Genomic DNA, 15,586 nt, shown 5'->3' with positions numbered 1-15,586 from the left:
GTAGTGTATCAGTAACATCCTGTTTGGGGGACCTTACTATGCTGTGTGGACCTTTCACATAATGATTACTGTGTTGTTTGTTCTCAGTATAGTAACTTAGTAATGTCATTTATACCCCTTTCAGACAGAAAATGACATTACCGGGTGAAGCAGTTTCCACCTGGTAATTTCATGAAACACACGGGTCCTTTTTTTGTGTGAAAGGGTCGACCTGGGTTGTAATTCCTGGGACTTCGACCCTGGAATCTACCACGGTTGGAGACACGGGAATTTCAACACAGATTGACCCTTTCACACAGACAAAATACCCGTGTTGATCTGCAAATTACCAGGTCGAAATTCTCGACCCGGTAATTTGCATGTCTGTGTGAAAGAGGGGTTCAGGCAGGTCCCGGCAAAACGACCCGGCATTGAAATGCCAGGTAATTGCTGTAACTTTCAGACTTTTCTGTCTGAAAGCGGTGTAACACTTACTGCTTTCTGAGTAAGACCATACTTGCCTACCTGACCCTCTCCATGAGGGAGAAAATGCTCTGTTCCTGGACTTTCCTGGTAATGTATGATTGCCATCACCTGTGGTGAAACACCTTTCTTATCAATTAACTAGCTCACCACAGGTGATGGCAATCATACATTACCAGGAAAGTCCAGGAACAGAGCATTTTCTCCCTCATGGAGAGGGTCAGGTAGGCAAGTATGAGTAAGACACAACTTTTCCCTCCCTTCCTCTTCTTCCTACCCTTTTAGCCATTCTCATTAAACAAAGGTTCAAAATATACGAAAATAGCACTATGATAATGCTTTACTTCTTTCATAATTGTTTCATTTGTCGGAGCCTATTTACCAATGATCAATATTAGCGCCCAAAATCCCATTGCAGTATGTGATACAGGTTGAGTATCCCATATCCAAATATTCCGAAATACGGAATATTCCGAAATACGGACTTTTTTGAGTGAGAGTGAGATAGTGAAACCTTTGTTTTTTTATGACTCAATGTACACAACTTTGTTTAATACACAAAGTTATTAAAAAAATTGTATTAAATGACCTTCAGGCTGTGTGTATAAGGTGTATATGAAACATAAATGAATTGTGTGACTGTAGACACACTTTGTTTAATGCACAAAGTTATAAAAAATATTGGCTAAAATTACCTTCAGGCTGTGTGTATAAGGTGTATATGTAACATAAATGCATTCTGTGCTTAGACTTAGGTCCCATCACCATGATATCTCATTATGGTATGCAATTATTCCAAAATACGGAAAAATCCGATATCCAAAATACCTTTGGTCCCAAGCATTTTGGATAAGGGATACTCAACCTGTAATACTATCCCTGCGATGTGTATCGGAGTGATGTGACCGCATCAGCGGTCTCTTCACTCCTCTATCGGGAATCCTGCAGATGCGCTATCTACTGACCATGCAGGCGTGACAGCCATTGCCAGGAAGCAACTCTCTTCTGGTAATTTTTCCAAATGGTAGCCCACAGGTTACAGCGGCATACCTCTGTCTTCAGATGGCAGTACCATTCCAGAGTTTGGTAAATCTGACAGCATTGCATCCCCCAGAGAGTTCTACAGGGACTGCGGATGCTGTTGGAAATTGGAGGGGACCGTGACATCTGCTGCGGTGCCTCCTTCATACATTGATATTTAAGATTTGTGGGTATCCACGAAATATGGCACAAATATTTAATGATGAGTATGCTCCATACTGTTTGTACAGTATGGTCTGTTTCATATATACATCCTGTACATTAAGTCATTTATGTTTTTATTTATCTTTTTCCCATTAAATACTGTAGCTGCCTACATAGTTCTCCTTAGTAACCTCTGCCTGTGAGTATCCCAACAACTAGAGATGGTGTTTTCCCTGTGTCTCAGTCAGCTGATGGGATAATGTTATTCATCCAGGCTGGCGCCAAACATTATTGTTTAAAACATCAGGTCCCAATTATGTTGTCTCCATAATGATATCTGACATGTACTCCCATCACCCTATAAAAACATAATGGCATTTTGAGTCAAGGATCAATTAAATGTGAGCCGTTCCGCTGCTAGATTACCAGGTCCGTAGGCTGCAGTAGTATGGCTCCACTGTAGAGAGTAATGTTCCTTTGGCGTTAGGGACATGGGGGGAGATGCATCAAACCATGTAACGAGGACAGGTGGCGAGGTTGCCCTTGGCAACCAGTTTGCAGCTATCATTCTATGGAATGTACGTGATAAATAATATCTAGAACCCGAGTAGTATGCACCATTTCTCCACCTCTGCTGACCCTGCATTCATAGAGATCTTTTAAATGTAACTCTGTTCATTTCTTCCAGCTGTACAAGCACCTGTGGTCCACAGTTCTGCAAGGAGAGAAGGTGTTGGAGCGCCCATCCTGGTGGGCTGAATTCTGCACCAACAAGCCTGTGATTGGCAATCTGAAATCCCAGCTGTGAGCGCACACGCCTGTGTGTCTACATGTGCAGCGTCCTCTGAGTGTATACAGATATGTGCCATGGTAACACGGGGCATTGGAGCTAACGAGTCACTGATAAGTAGCTTATAAGACCAGATAATCGGGTAGTGTCATCTGCAGGTGTTACGGAGGACCTGCCTCGCTCCCCAGTGTTTTAGGGCGCTGTTAAGCATCAGATGATTTCCATTAATGGCCAATGAATTATTAGTAATAGTAGAAAATACGCCTTTTAATTAAATTGAAATTGAATGTACATTTCTCTTATATGGAATAGGGTGTGGATCATAGGGTCGACAGTAACTAAGTCGATAGTCCTTAGGTCGACCACTATTGGTTGACAGTGACTAGGTCGACACCTGAAATAGATCGACACAATCATTAGGTCGACATGGAATCGGTCAACGTGAGGTTTTTTTGGGGTGGTTGGTGTCATTTTCTTAGTAAAGTGACTGGGAACCCCAATTAGTGCACCGTGTCCCCTCACTTTCGGGCAAGGTGCCTCGCTCCGCTGCCGCCGCGCTCGGCACAGGTTACTATTCCCAATCGTAGTCCACGTGGATCGTAAAAGTATAAAAAAGTTTTTTTAAAAATGAAGAAAACAAAATGTGAAAAACTCATGTCGACCTTTTCAAGTGTCGACCTTTGCCAGGTCGACCTATTGACCAAGCCGACTTAATGCATGTCGACCAATAGTGGTCGACCTAATGAGTGTCAACCTAAAGACCGGATCCCATGGAATATTACTGTGTAATAAATACAAATGTATATTGGGTAATTGGTTCCAGTCTATTCATGTAACATTGTTATTTAGAATGAGCCATATGCTGGCATTCAGTTGTGTCCGCAGCCAATCACAGAAGAGGTTTTTTGTTCATCAGAAGTGCAGCTGCCTTCATCAGTTATCCAAGCCAAGTGTGTAGCCCAGACAGATCGTCAGAGCCAATGAATACAGCATACATGACTACTGTGAATGAAAGCTAATAAGGGCTGTATTAGTGTGTCCTGTACTAGGCAAATACGGCAGATGTGTGCACATACACCTGTCCTCAAATCGTGCCACATATCCCTGTTCTTTTCACATAGTGATTCAGTCAATTGGGCAATTTAGCCAGATTGTCCCTGCAACTGTATGTACTATATTTCTTATTTCATAATTGAACTTAATTTTATATAAAAATTTCATTTTCTGCATTTATTTATTATGTTTTGTTTGCCCTAGATAACAGCACAGTTTTCCCCTCCTTATTGGATACAACTGTAAAGACAGAGCTGTACCATGTTGTACGCAAGGGCATGCACAAATGAATAAATGCAACTGCAGGTGGGAAATCCTTAGCAGTAACAGCAAACTCAACAATAACAACCATGTTGGCAATGCGATACCGACGGTGGGGATCCCGGCGGACAGCATACAGACGCCGGGATCCTGACCGAAAAAATGCCAACAGGGAGGCGAGCGCAACGTCGACACAGGTTCTGTTTCCTCTCTATGGGCGTCGTGGACACCCAAGAATGGGAATAGCCCTAGGCCCCCTGTCGGCATTCTGGTGGTTGGGATCCTGGCGTCGGTATGCTGACTGCTGGGATCCCAATTGTCTGTCTCGTAACTACATCCCGAACAACCCACACCTGCACATAAAGGGCAGTCATACAGCTGTGTCCTGCTTTCCCGTCAATGCATGTTCTTTTCTTTGAAGCTCTCTGTCTGTTATTAATTAATAGTGATTATCACATGGAAATACTGTAACTCTTATTCTACTAAAATCTATTAACCCATATCCATGCAATAATGGTGCCAAATTGTAATGTTAATAAATGTCAAGTGTTGTTATGGCAAGCTTACCTAATTAGCAAATGAAACATGGTTGAAAATATTCCAACATTTTCAATACTGTTACTATGCACTAAATGTTATTATTTGAGTCTTATTATTAACACATGTTCCTGCTAACATACTCTGCTACCTTTGCATGTCACTAAAGTACTGTACAGTGGTAGTTCTAGCGTTTGCCAGTAGTTATTGTGGTTGTGTTTTCTCCCATGTATTTGGGCTATATTTGCTTATGATACATATCAATTGGACAGACTGTATGTCTTCATGCCTAGATAAAACTGTTATCGCCCAGTCTGGTTGGTAACCCTGGAACAGACAGTACTTTTTTTTTCGGTATGTAAATGATAACAAACTGGGTTGTTTTTTGTGATAAGTTGTCCTACTGTCTTCACTTTTGTTGTATCCAAACTAAGAGGGTTTATTCAGGTTTGTTAGCAAACCAAAAAAAACACACTAATGGGCAAAACCATGTGCACTGCAGGTGGGGCAGACATGTTAGATTTGGGTGGGTTATATTGTTTCTGTGCAGGGTAAATACTGGCTGCTTTATTTTTACACTGCAATTTACATTTCTGTTTGAACACACCCCACCCAAATCTAAAAGTTAAAGGTCCGCACACACGGAGCGATTTTAACTAGGAGCGATTATGTCTGAACTGGCAGTAGGTGATTTTGACTATCTGGACCAGCGATTTTTGACTAACTGTGCAAGCGATTTTGACTAACTCATTTAAATAGGTGGATGCTTTTACTTTTCTAGCGACCTAGTCAAAATTGACTTGCCTGCAGTCTATTTTTCCCAGCAATAGTGACCTGGCGGGGACGCGCATCGCTATCGCTCGCTTTGTACACACAGAACGATATGCACTAACTTTCTTAGTGATTTTGACTATATAGTCAACATCGCTCAGCCATATCGCTCCGTGTGTACACACCTTAACTCTCTCTCTGCACATGTTTACATCTGCCCCACCTGCAGTGCAGCATGGTTTTGCCCATTAGTGTGCTTTTTTGGTTTGCTAACAAACCTGAATAAGGCTCTAGAGCAATGGTTCTCAAACTCGGTCCTCAGGACCCCACACGGTTCACGTTTTCCATGTCACCCGGCAGGTGCACTGTGTATCACCAACTGTCACATTTAAAAAATCTACAGGTGACCTGCAAAACATGGACCGTGTGGGGTCCTGAGGACCGAGTTTGAGAACCTGTGCTCTAGAGCATTCAGCGACATTGCATTGTATACACAGTGTTAGTGAAAGACACTGGACTAGTTCTGCCAGTAGTATTATCCCATAGTGTGATAGTGCCATTTTATTTAAATCCATGTAAGACGTGGGGTGCTGCTATGTCATTTCCATATTTAAGACCACTGAGTAATGGAGACGGACAGGTGCTGTAACATATTTTCTTAGTCCTTCCTTTCCTTATTTCATGGAAATAGCCTTTAACTATATTTAGTAAACATATGTTAATTATTAGAGCTAATGAGGTTCCAGACGACAAATGCGCTTTGATTACGTTTTGTGCTGAAATAAATCCGTACCATTTATAATGAAAAACAGTGTGTGTATTTTATGTCCATTGTTTAAAAAAAAAAAAAAATGCGTGAGTTTACTTCATACATAATAGTGTGAAATACAGCTGCTTGTTTTCTGACTTTTCTGCATAAGACTACTCTGAGGGCTCATATATAACAAGTGAGACTGTTCAATATGCCCTCAACTGACCAGGAATGAGAGTCCTCAGTATGGCTTCTCACTAACAAGTAATGAGAGTCCTCATTATGGCTACTTCACTAGGGGGTCATTCCGAGTTGATCGCTCGCTAGCTACTTTTAGCAGCCGTGCAAACGCATAGTCGCCGCCCACGGGGGAGTGTGTTTTCGCTTTGCAAGTGTGTGAACGCCTGTGCAGCCGAGCGTGATGAAAAAGTTTTTTGCAGTTTGAGTAGCTCTGGACTTACTCAGCCCTTGCGATCACTTCAGTCTTATTGGTCCCGGAATTGACGTCAGACACCCGCCCAGCAAACGCCTGGACATGCCTGCGTTTTTCCAAACACTCCCTGAAAACGGTCAGTTGACACCCATAAATGCCTTCTTCCTGTCAGACTCCTTGCGATCGGCTGTGCGACTGGATTCTTCGTTAAATCCATCTCCCAGCAACAAACCGCTTTGTACCCGTACGATGCGCGTGCGCATTGCAGAGCATATGCATGCGCAGTATTAACCTGTTTGCTGCGCTGTGAAAAACGTCAGCGAGCGATCAACTCTGAATGACCCCCTAACAATGAATGAGAGTCCTCAGTATGGCTACTCACAAACAAGGAATGAGAGTCCTCAGTATGGCAACTCACTAACAAGAAATAAGAGTCCTCAGTATAACCACTCGCTACCAAGGAATGAAAGTCCTCGGTATAACTACTCACTAGCAAGGAATGAGAGTCCTCATTATGGCTACTCACTAACAAGGAATGAGAGTCCTCATTATGGCTACTCACTAACAAGGAATGAGAGTCCTCATTATGGCTACTCACTAACAAGGATGGAGAGTCCTCAGTATGGCTACTCACTAGCAAGGAATGAGAGTCCTCATTATGGCTACTCATTAACAAGGAGTGAGAGTCCTCAGTATAACTACTCGCTAACAAGTATTAAGAGTCCTCAGTATGGCTACTCACTAACAGGGAATGGGACTCCTCAGTGTGGCTTCTAACAAAGAATGAGAGTCCTCAGTATGGCTACTCACTAACAGGGAATGAGAGTCCTCAGTATGGCTTCTCACAAGGAATAATAGTCCTCGTGGCTACTCACTAACAAGTAATGAGAGTCCTCATTATGGCTACTCACTAACAAGGAATGAGAGTCCTCATTATGGCTACTCACTAACAAGGAATGAGAGTCCTCATTATGGCTACTCACTAACAAGGATTGATAGTCCTCAGTATGGCTACTCACTAAAAAGTAATGAGTCCTCAGTATGGCTACTCAACTCAAATAAATAAATCCTTTAGGGCATTATAAATATATATGTGTGTGTACATAAATATTGAATGTATAGAAAACCAACCTAATGCATGAACTGTTAATAAGCAGTAAATAATTAAGTAATGCAAAACTGCTCATCTGACTTGAGAGGGTAAAACACTATGGAAAGTACACCAGCCTCCTTGGAGGTACCTGATGAAGTTTTGAAATTATTTGATGAAACGCGTAAAGGGGTTCTACCTAATATTTTATCCCTAAAACCAATGCCACTTCCTATTTCACTCTCTAACAGAGGGGGTAATTCTGAGTTGATCACAGCAGGATTTTTGTTAGCAGTTGGGCAAAACTATGTGCACTGCAGGGGAGGCAGATATAACATGTGCAGAGAGAGTTAGATTTGGGTGTGGTGTGTTCAATCTGCAATCTAAATTGCAGTGTAAAAATAAAGCAGCCAGTATTTACCCTGCACAGAAACAAAATAAGCCACACAAATTTAACTCTTTCTGCACATGTTATATCTGCCTCCCCTGCAGTGCATATGGTTTTGCCCAACTGCTAACAAAATTCTTGCTGCGATCAACTCAGAATTACCCCCAGAGTCCAGTAGTGGTGAGATGTAAGCAGTACAGACCTGTGTCATATTTCCATGAAATCACTGTAGTTTTTTTTTAAATGACTAAAACATTGTTGTATGTATTTGTATAGCAAGGACAGTTATATGATGTCACACAATAAACACACAGAAGTCAATGCCCACTGCTTTCTCAGCTGAGAAGTAACCAGTGAATCTGCAATTCCCAGGATGTCTGATATGTGTGAAAATATAAATTTCAGCATGTACAGTATACAGGGCCAGCTTTAACTTCTTGTTCCATAACATCTAGGGAGCCGCAATTTTCCTCCTATTTACATCAAGAAGGTTAGTCATCTAACTGGGGTCTCAGTTTTAGGAATTAAAGAACTTGTAAAAATGTGTGGGCCGTTTTAGCTAGGTTTCTACATTTTGGACATTGACAATGCTCTGTTGTGCACATTCGTTTATAGTTGTACTATAAAAAAGAATGAGAGAATGACTTATGTACAAAAGTAGTTTTTATTTTAATGAATTTCTTAATATTTTCCAGCCATAAACCCATATAGTATATATTTTTTCAGCTTTTCTTTTGTTAACAAAATACCACACACACACACACACACACACACACACTCGAACACACACACAACTACAGTATGAGATGCTTTCATTATAAAGTATTGTTTTCCATAAGTTGTTTTTTTTTTGTGGTTTAAAAAAAATATATATATTTAACTCGGGTGGTCTTCAGGTTGCCGGCGGCCGGTCTCCCAACGACCACCATACCGGCGCCGAAATCCCGACCGCCGGCATACCGACTACTTTTCTCCCCCTTGGGGGTCCGTGACCCCCCTGGAGGGAGAATAGATACCGTGGCGCGACACCGTGCCCGCAAGGGGCTCATTTGCGCTCGCCCAGCTGTCGGTATCCCGGCGGTCGGGATTCCGGCGCCGGTATGCTGGTCGCCGGGAGCCCGACCGCCGGCAACACATACTACACCCATTTAACTCCCACGGTAGCATAAGTCTATAACAATGTAGGTCACATAAACTATGGTCATTTCCTTTATCGACTTACATCTTAACCTACATGAGATATTTACCCGTTCTATGTCATTATTATCGAATAAACTTCTATTTTAAAGGAGTATCAATTGCATGAAGCAGGGTAAAGCGAGTTAAGTGTATTCTTATGAAAAGTCAAAAGCTACTGAGTAAAGTATAATATCCTACAGTTCTTGACGTGCATGGGAGATGCTGGTTTTCTCCACCTATTCCATAGTTCTCCTATTTGCAGTGTGTCTAAAAGTGGGGCAGACCATTTTGGAACAAGTTGTAATAGTTAATGCACATGCATACAGTACATGCTGTATTGGTGATCAGTTTACTATGCAGGCAGATGTATATGCATACTTCCTACCTCACATCTGGTAGATGTGGTGACCCGTCACGGGCAAGGTTGATGATGTGATTTGCGTTATCAAGTGTGTAGAACAGGCATGTCCAAAGTGGGGCCCTCCAGCTGTTGTGAAACTACACATCCCAGCGTGCCCTGACACAGCTTTAGCATTCTCTGACAGCAAAACTGTGTCAGGGCATGCTGGGATATGTAGTTTCACAACAGCTGGAGGGCCGCACTTTGGACATGCCTGGTGTAGAATAATTTCATCACAAAAATACTGAGTAGCAGGGGTGTAATAATTGCATTTAATAACATGACACTGTTGCATCAGAATACCAGAATATTCTGGGTTTAATGACACATTCCACATCGAGTACCCACCCACTTTGTGGCAAGTATGCACTCTCTGAGAGAGTTGTCTGCTATATTAGAAATCTGGGAGATATCCCTGATTTGGGAGAGTCCCAGAATGTATTGACAAATTCAGCCTTGTCATTTTATACATGTGTGAATTTATCTTGTGATAACACTCAGATAAAAAATGTGAATTATATTTGTTTTTTACTTTTTAAGATACCTAGTGATAAATCACTTTGTTAATCAAAACATTTTCATTGTTGTCCGAAAATATATTGCTTGTTTTATCCTTACTTATGCTTAAATGAATGAAGAGGGTGAGGGGGCAGCAGGTCGTACATGTGACACTTCATGTTGATAAAGGTGCCCGCAGAGGTTGGAAAACTAATTCCCACAAAGCAGGAACGTGCAGTGAGGTAAATGGCTCAGGAGGTACTGGCTAGCACCAGAGCCAGATTTACACACAATATATGAGCCAAAGGGTATATCTGGGCATTATACACAGGTGAAGAGGTATAAACTCCTGGAAATTTGATGAGTTTTAATATGAGATGTGCGGAAAAGTTAGGCTGGGGAGGGAGGCACTGCCTCACCTGCCATAGACTTTGTACTCCAGAGTTTTAACTATAAAAATGATTAGAATAATACAAAGAAGTTATTTCTAATATATTCTTTGTATTTTTCATATATTTTACAGTCAAAACTCTGGCGCATACGTTAGTATGACAGGAAAGGCTCTGCTTCAGCTGCCTCATCTCACTGCCTCAAAGCAGTGCCGTAACTAGACATTTTAGTGCTGTGTGCAAGAAACAGCATTGGTGCCCCCCCCTCCTTATGTAAAATATGGCTATTGCGTGCATAGGCGCACCCCAAAATTATAGGGGCGTGGCTTTATGGGGAAGGAGTGTGGCCAAAAAATTATACCAAAACATATTACGCTACACAGTAGTCTCCGTTATTCAAATGACATCACACATTAGCGCCACTACATCAGGTAAAGCCCTTTTTACACATTATGCCAGGCAGAGTCTCCTTTTACACATTACGGCAGGCAGAGTCCCCTTTTTACACATTATGGCAGGCAGAGTCCCCTTTTTACACATTACGGCAGGCAAAGTCCCCTTTTACACATTACGGCAGGTAAAGTCCCCCTTTTAAACATTACGGCAGGCATATGTGCTGTGTCTCACCTAGTTACGGCCCTGGATAAATACTGTAGATAGACAGTAGCTAGATAGATAGACAGGACAGACAGACAGTCAGATAGATACTGGCTGTCTCTCTGCTGGCTCAGGCTCCTCGATGCAGCTGCTGGCAGATCCCGTCTGTCCTTCCCGCTTTCCAGCAATTCAGCGGTGGCGGCCAGCCAACGTGGAAGGAGAGGGACAGCTGCAGCGACGCCACCACCAATTACAGTGTGCTGCTGCAGCTCCAGAGTCTCCTTCCTCCTCCTCCCCTGCCCCTGGAGCTACTCCTCTCCTCTTTCCGGTGGCAGCACACAGCACATTACAATGCCGCAGACTTTGGGCTCCTTGATAGCGCTGTAGTGGCAGCACAATGGGAATGTGGGTAGTTGCGCCCTCAGGGCAACAGCGCTGTGTGCCAGGCACCGCTGGCACACAGCCTCAAAGTATTAATGTAGCAAGGAAGGAGTTATCTCACATTCTGCAAGTAAAACATTTAAATCTTCACCAAAATGCGGTTTCCTTTTGCAGACATATCTATTATAACTTCATAACATCCTTTTGTTTATCCATCTGGTTAATGCTAAATCATTCTGAAATGACATTTGCTATGCTCTTAGCTTTCCATGACAAACTTGGAAACAAGTGGGATTGTTCCTAAAATTATTTATACAAATGTTGATACTAGGTTTGTTGTTGCTAAAAATGTTTATATAACATTCAGATAAAGAAGCTTGTAGTATATTGCATTTTCAGCTGCAAAGCCCCAAAAATAATGTCTGCAGCGGGGTACACTGGGATTCCACAGGGAATACATCCGGGTGTAGAGTTGGATCTTGATCCGAGGAACCAACAGGCTAAAGCTTTGACTGTACCCAGGATGCATTGCACCGCCTCTATAACCCCGCCTCCAGGCACTGGAGCTCAGTTTGTAAGTTGGTGCCTGCAGAGCAGGTCACTAACAGGTGGGGCTGCGCTAGGCAGCCCTTAAAAGAGCTTTTAAGAAGATTTTAAGGGCTGCAGCACTTTCTACAGTTGCAAGAAGGATTATGCAGGGTGGACAAAGTATGTGAACCCCTAGGCTAATTACTTCTTTTATTTTTGCTCAGTATTTACTACAGAAGAAGGGATGGGGCCACAGTTAAGTTGCAAGGACATTCATAAAAATAAGGTAGATGAAAGTACATTTACAGAGGAGAAGGTCCTAACAGAACTTTCACAACTAAAAGTGGATAAATCAATGGGACCAGATGGGATACACCCAAGGATACTCAAAGAGCTAAAAGATGTGCTGGTTACACCATTAACAGAATTATTTAACCAGTCACTAAATACAGGTGCTATTCCAGAGGACTGGAAAAGAGCAAATGTAGTTCCACTGCACAAAAGTGGAAGCAAGGAAGAAGCAAGTAACTACAGACCAGTAAGCCTTACATCAGTAGTGGGGAAAGTAATGGAAAATAAGAATTTACTTACCGATAATTCTATTTCTCGTAGTCCGTAGTGGATGCTGGGGACTCCGTAAGGACCATGGGGGATAGCGGCTCCGCAGGAGACAGGGCACAAAAGTAAAAGCTTTAGGATCAGGTGGTGTGCACTGGCTCCTCCCCCTATGACCCTCCTCCAAGCCTCAGTTAGGATACTGTGCCCGGACGAGCGTACACAATAAGGAAGGATTTTGAATCCCGGGTAAGACTCATACCAGCCACACCAATCACACTGTACAACCTGTGATCTGAACCCAGTTAACAGCATGATAACAGCGGAGCCTCTGAAAAGATGGCTCACAACAATAATAACCCGATTTTTGTAACAATAACTATGTACAAGTATTGCAGACAATCCGCACTTGGGATGGGCGCCCAGCATCCACTACGGACTACGAGAAATAGAATTATCGGTAAGTAAATTCTTATTTTCTCTGACGTCCTAAGTGGATGCTGGGGACTCCGTAAGGACCATGGGGATTATACCAAAGCTCCCAAACGGGCGGGAGAGTGCGGATGACTCTGCAGCACCGAATGAGAGAACTCCAGGTCCTCCTCAGCCAGGGTATCAAATTTGTAGAATTTTGCAAACGTGTTTGCCCCTGACCAAGTAGCAGCTCGGCAAAGTTGTAAAGCCGAGACCCCTCGAGCAGCCGCCCAAGATGAGCCCACCTTCCTTGTGGAATGGGCATTTACATATTTTGGCTGTGGCAGGCCTGCCACAGAATGTGCAAGCTGAATTGTACTACACATCCAACTAGCAATCGTCTGCTTAGAAGCAAGAGCACCCAGTTTGTTGGGTGCATACAGGATAACAGCAAGTCAGTTTTCCTGACTCCAGCCGTCCTGGAAACCTATATTTTCAGGGCCCTGACAACATCTAGCAACTTGGAGTCCTCCAAGTCCCTAGTAGCCGCAGGTACCACAATAAGCTGGTTCAGTTGAAACGCTGACACCACCTTAGGGAGAAACTGGGGACGAGTCCGCAGCTCTGCCCTGTCCGAATGGACAATCAGATATGGGCTTTTGTGAGACAAAGCCGCCAATTCTGACACTCGCCTGGCCGAGGCCAGGGCCAACAGCATGGTCACTTTCCATGTGAGATATTTCAAATCCACAGATTTGAGCGGTTTAAAACAATGTGATTTGAGGAATCCCAGAACTACGTTGAGATCCCACAGTGCCACTGGAGGCACAAAAGGGGGTTGTATATGCAGTACTCCCTTGACAAACTTCTGGACTTCAGGAACTGAAGCCAATTCTTTCTGGAAGAAAATCGACAGGGCCGAAATTTGAACCTTAATGGACCCCAATTTGAGGCCCATAGACACTCCTGTTTGTAGGAAATGCAGGAATCGACCGAGTTGAAATTCCTCCGTGGGGGCCTTCTTGGCCTCACACCATGCAACATATTTTCGCCAAATGCGGTGATAATGTTGTGCGGTTACCTCCTTCCTGGCTCTGACCAGGGTAGGGATGACCTCTTCCGGAATGCCTTTTTCCCTTAGGATCCGGCGTTCAACCGCCATGCCGTCAAACGCAGCCGCGGTAAGTCTTGGAACAGACATGATCCTTGCTGAAGCAAGTCCCTTCTTAGTATCTCTTGAAGTTCCGGGTACCACGTCCTTCTTGGCCAATCCGGAGCCACGAGTATAGTTCTTACTCCTCTCCGTTTTATAATTCTCAGTACCTTGGGTATGAGAGGCAGAGGAGGGAACACATACACCGACTGGTACACCCACGGTGTTACCAGAGCGTCCCAGCTATTGGCTGAGGTTCTCTTGACCTGGCGCAATACCTGTCCAGTTTTTTGTTCAGACGGGACGCCATCATGTCCACCTTTGGTCTTTCCCAACGGTTCACAATCATGTGGAAGACTTCCAGATGAAGTCCCCACTCTCCCGGGTGGAGGTCGTGCCTGCTGAGGAAGTCTGCTTCCCAGTTGTCCACTCCCGGAATGAACACCGCTGACAGTGTTATCACATGATTTTTCGCCCCGCGAAGAATCCTTGCTGCCATTTCCCTCCTGCTTCTTGTGCCGCCCTGTCTGTTTACGTGGGCGACTGCCGTGATGTTGTCCGACTGGATCAGCACCGGTTGACTTTGAAGCAGAGGTCTGCGTGCTGAAACTCTTGAGACGACCCCCCACCGCACCTGAGTCCGCTTGTACGGCCCCAGCGTCATGCTGAGGACTTGGCAGAAGCGGTGGAGGGCTTCTGTTCCTGGGAAGGGGCTGCCTGCTGCAGTCTTCTTCCCTTTCCTCTACCCCTGGGCAGATATGACTGGCCTTTGCCCGCTTGCCCTTATGGGGACGAAAGGACTGAGGCTGAAAAGACGGTGTCTTTTTCTGCTGAGATGTGACTTGGGGTAAAAAAGGTGGATTTTCCAGCTGTTGCCGTGGCCACCAGGTCCGATGGACCGACCCCAAATAACTCCTCCCCTTTATACGGCAATACTTCCATGTGCCGTTTGGAATCTGCATCACCTGACCACTGTCGTGTCCATAAACATCTTCTGGCAGACATGGACATCGCACTTACTCTTGATGCCAGAGTGCAAATATCCCTCTGTGCATCTCGCATATATAGAAATGCATCCTTTAAATGCTCTATAGTCAATAAAATACTGTCCCTGTCAAGGGTATCAATATTTTCAGTCAGGGAATCCGACCAAGCCACCCCAGCGCTGCACATCCAGGCTGAGGCGATCGCTGGTCGCAGTATAACACCAGTATGTGTGTATATACTTTTTAGGATATTTTCCAGCCTCCTATCAGCTGGCTCCTTGAGGGCGGCCGTATCTGGAGACGGTAACGCCACTTGTTTTGATAAGCGTGTGAGCGCCTTATCCACCCTAGGGGGTGTTTCCCAACGCGCCCTAACTTCTGGCGGGAAAGGGTATAACGCCAATAATTTTCTATCGGGGGAAACCCACGCATCATCACACACTTCATTTAATTTATCTGATTCAGGAAAAACTACAGGTAGTTTTTTTCACACCCCACATAATACCCTTTTTTGTGGTACTTGTAGTATCAGAAATATGTAACACCTCCTTCATTGCCCTTAACTTGTAACGTGTGGCCCTAATGGAAAATACGTTTGTTTCTTCACCGTCGACACTGGAGTCAGTGTCCGTGTCTGTGTCTGTGTCGACCGACTGAGGTAATGAGCGTTTTAAAGCCCCTGATGGTGTTTGAGACGCCTGGACAGGTACTAATTGGTTTGCCGGCCGTCTCATGTCGTCAACCGACCTTGCAGCGTGTTGACATTATCACGTAATTCCCTAAAT

The 15,586-nt window shown here is 44.0% G+C and overlaps 2 protein-coding genes across 5 annotated transcripts in view; one reads left to right on the top strand and one right to left on the bottom strand.

Annotated features, from left to right (window-relative positions):
- Positions 1 to 5,868, top strand: part of ACOX3 (acyl-CoA oxidase 3, pristanoyl) — a 199,549-nt gene extending 193,681 nt beyond the window's left edge. For all 4 annotated transcript variants that reach the window (XM_063924142.1, XM_063924149.1, XM_063924156.1 and 1 more), the window contains exon 18: positions 2,336 to 5,868. In XM_063924142.1, coding sequence (XP_063780212.1) covers positions 2,336 to 2,455 — 120 coding nt within the window. In that variant the 3' untranslated portion in view covers positions 2,456 to 5,868. The remainder of the gene's footprint in view (positions 1 to 2,335) is intronic.
- TRMT44 (tRNA methyltransferase 44 homolog) overlaps positions 1 to 15,586 on the bottom strand; it is a 325,304-nt gene that overhangs the window by 271,107 nt on the left and 38,611 nt on the right. The window lies entirely within an intron of this gene.

Source organism: Pseudophryne corroboree, chromosome 1 (assembly GCF_028390025.1).
Source record: "Pseudophryne corroboree isolate aPseCor3 chromosome 1, aPseCor3.hap2, whole genome shotgun sequence".
Classification (NCBI taxonomy): Eukaryota; Metazoa; Chordata; class Amphibia; order Anura; family Myobatrachidae; genus Pseudophryne; species Pseudophryne corroboree.
Note: the sequence above shows the minus strand (reverse complement) of the source record. Positions and strands in the feature narration are given on the sequence as shown.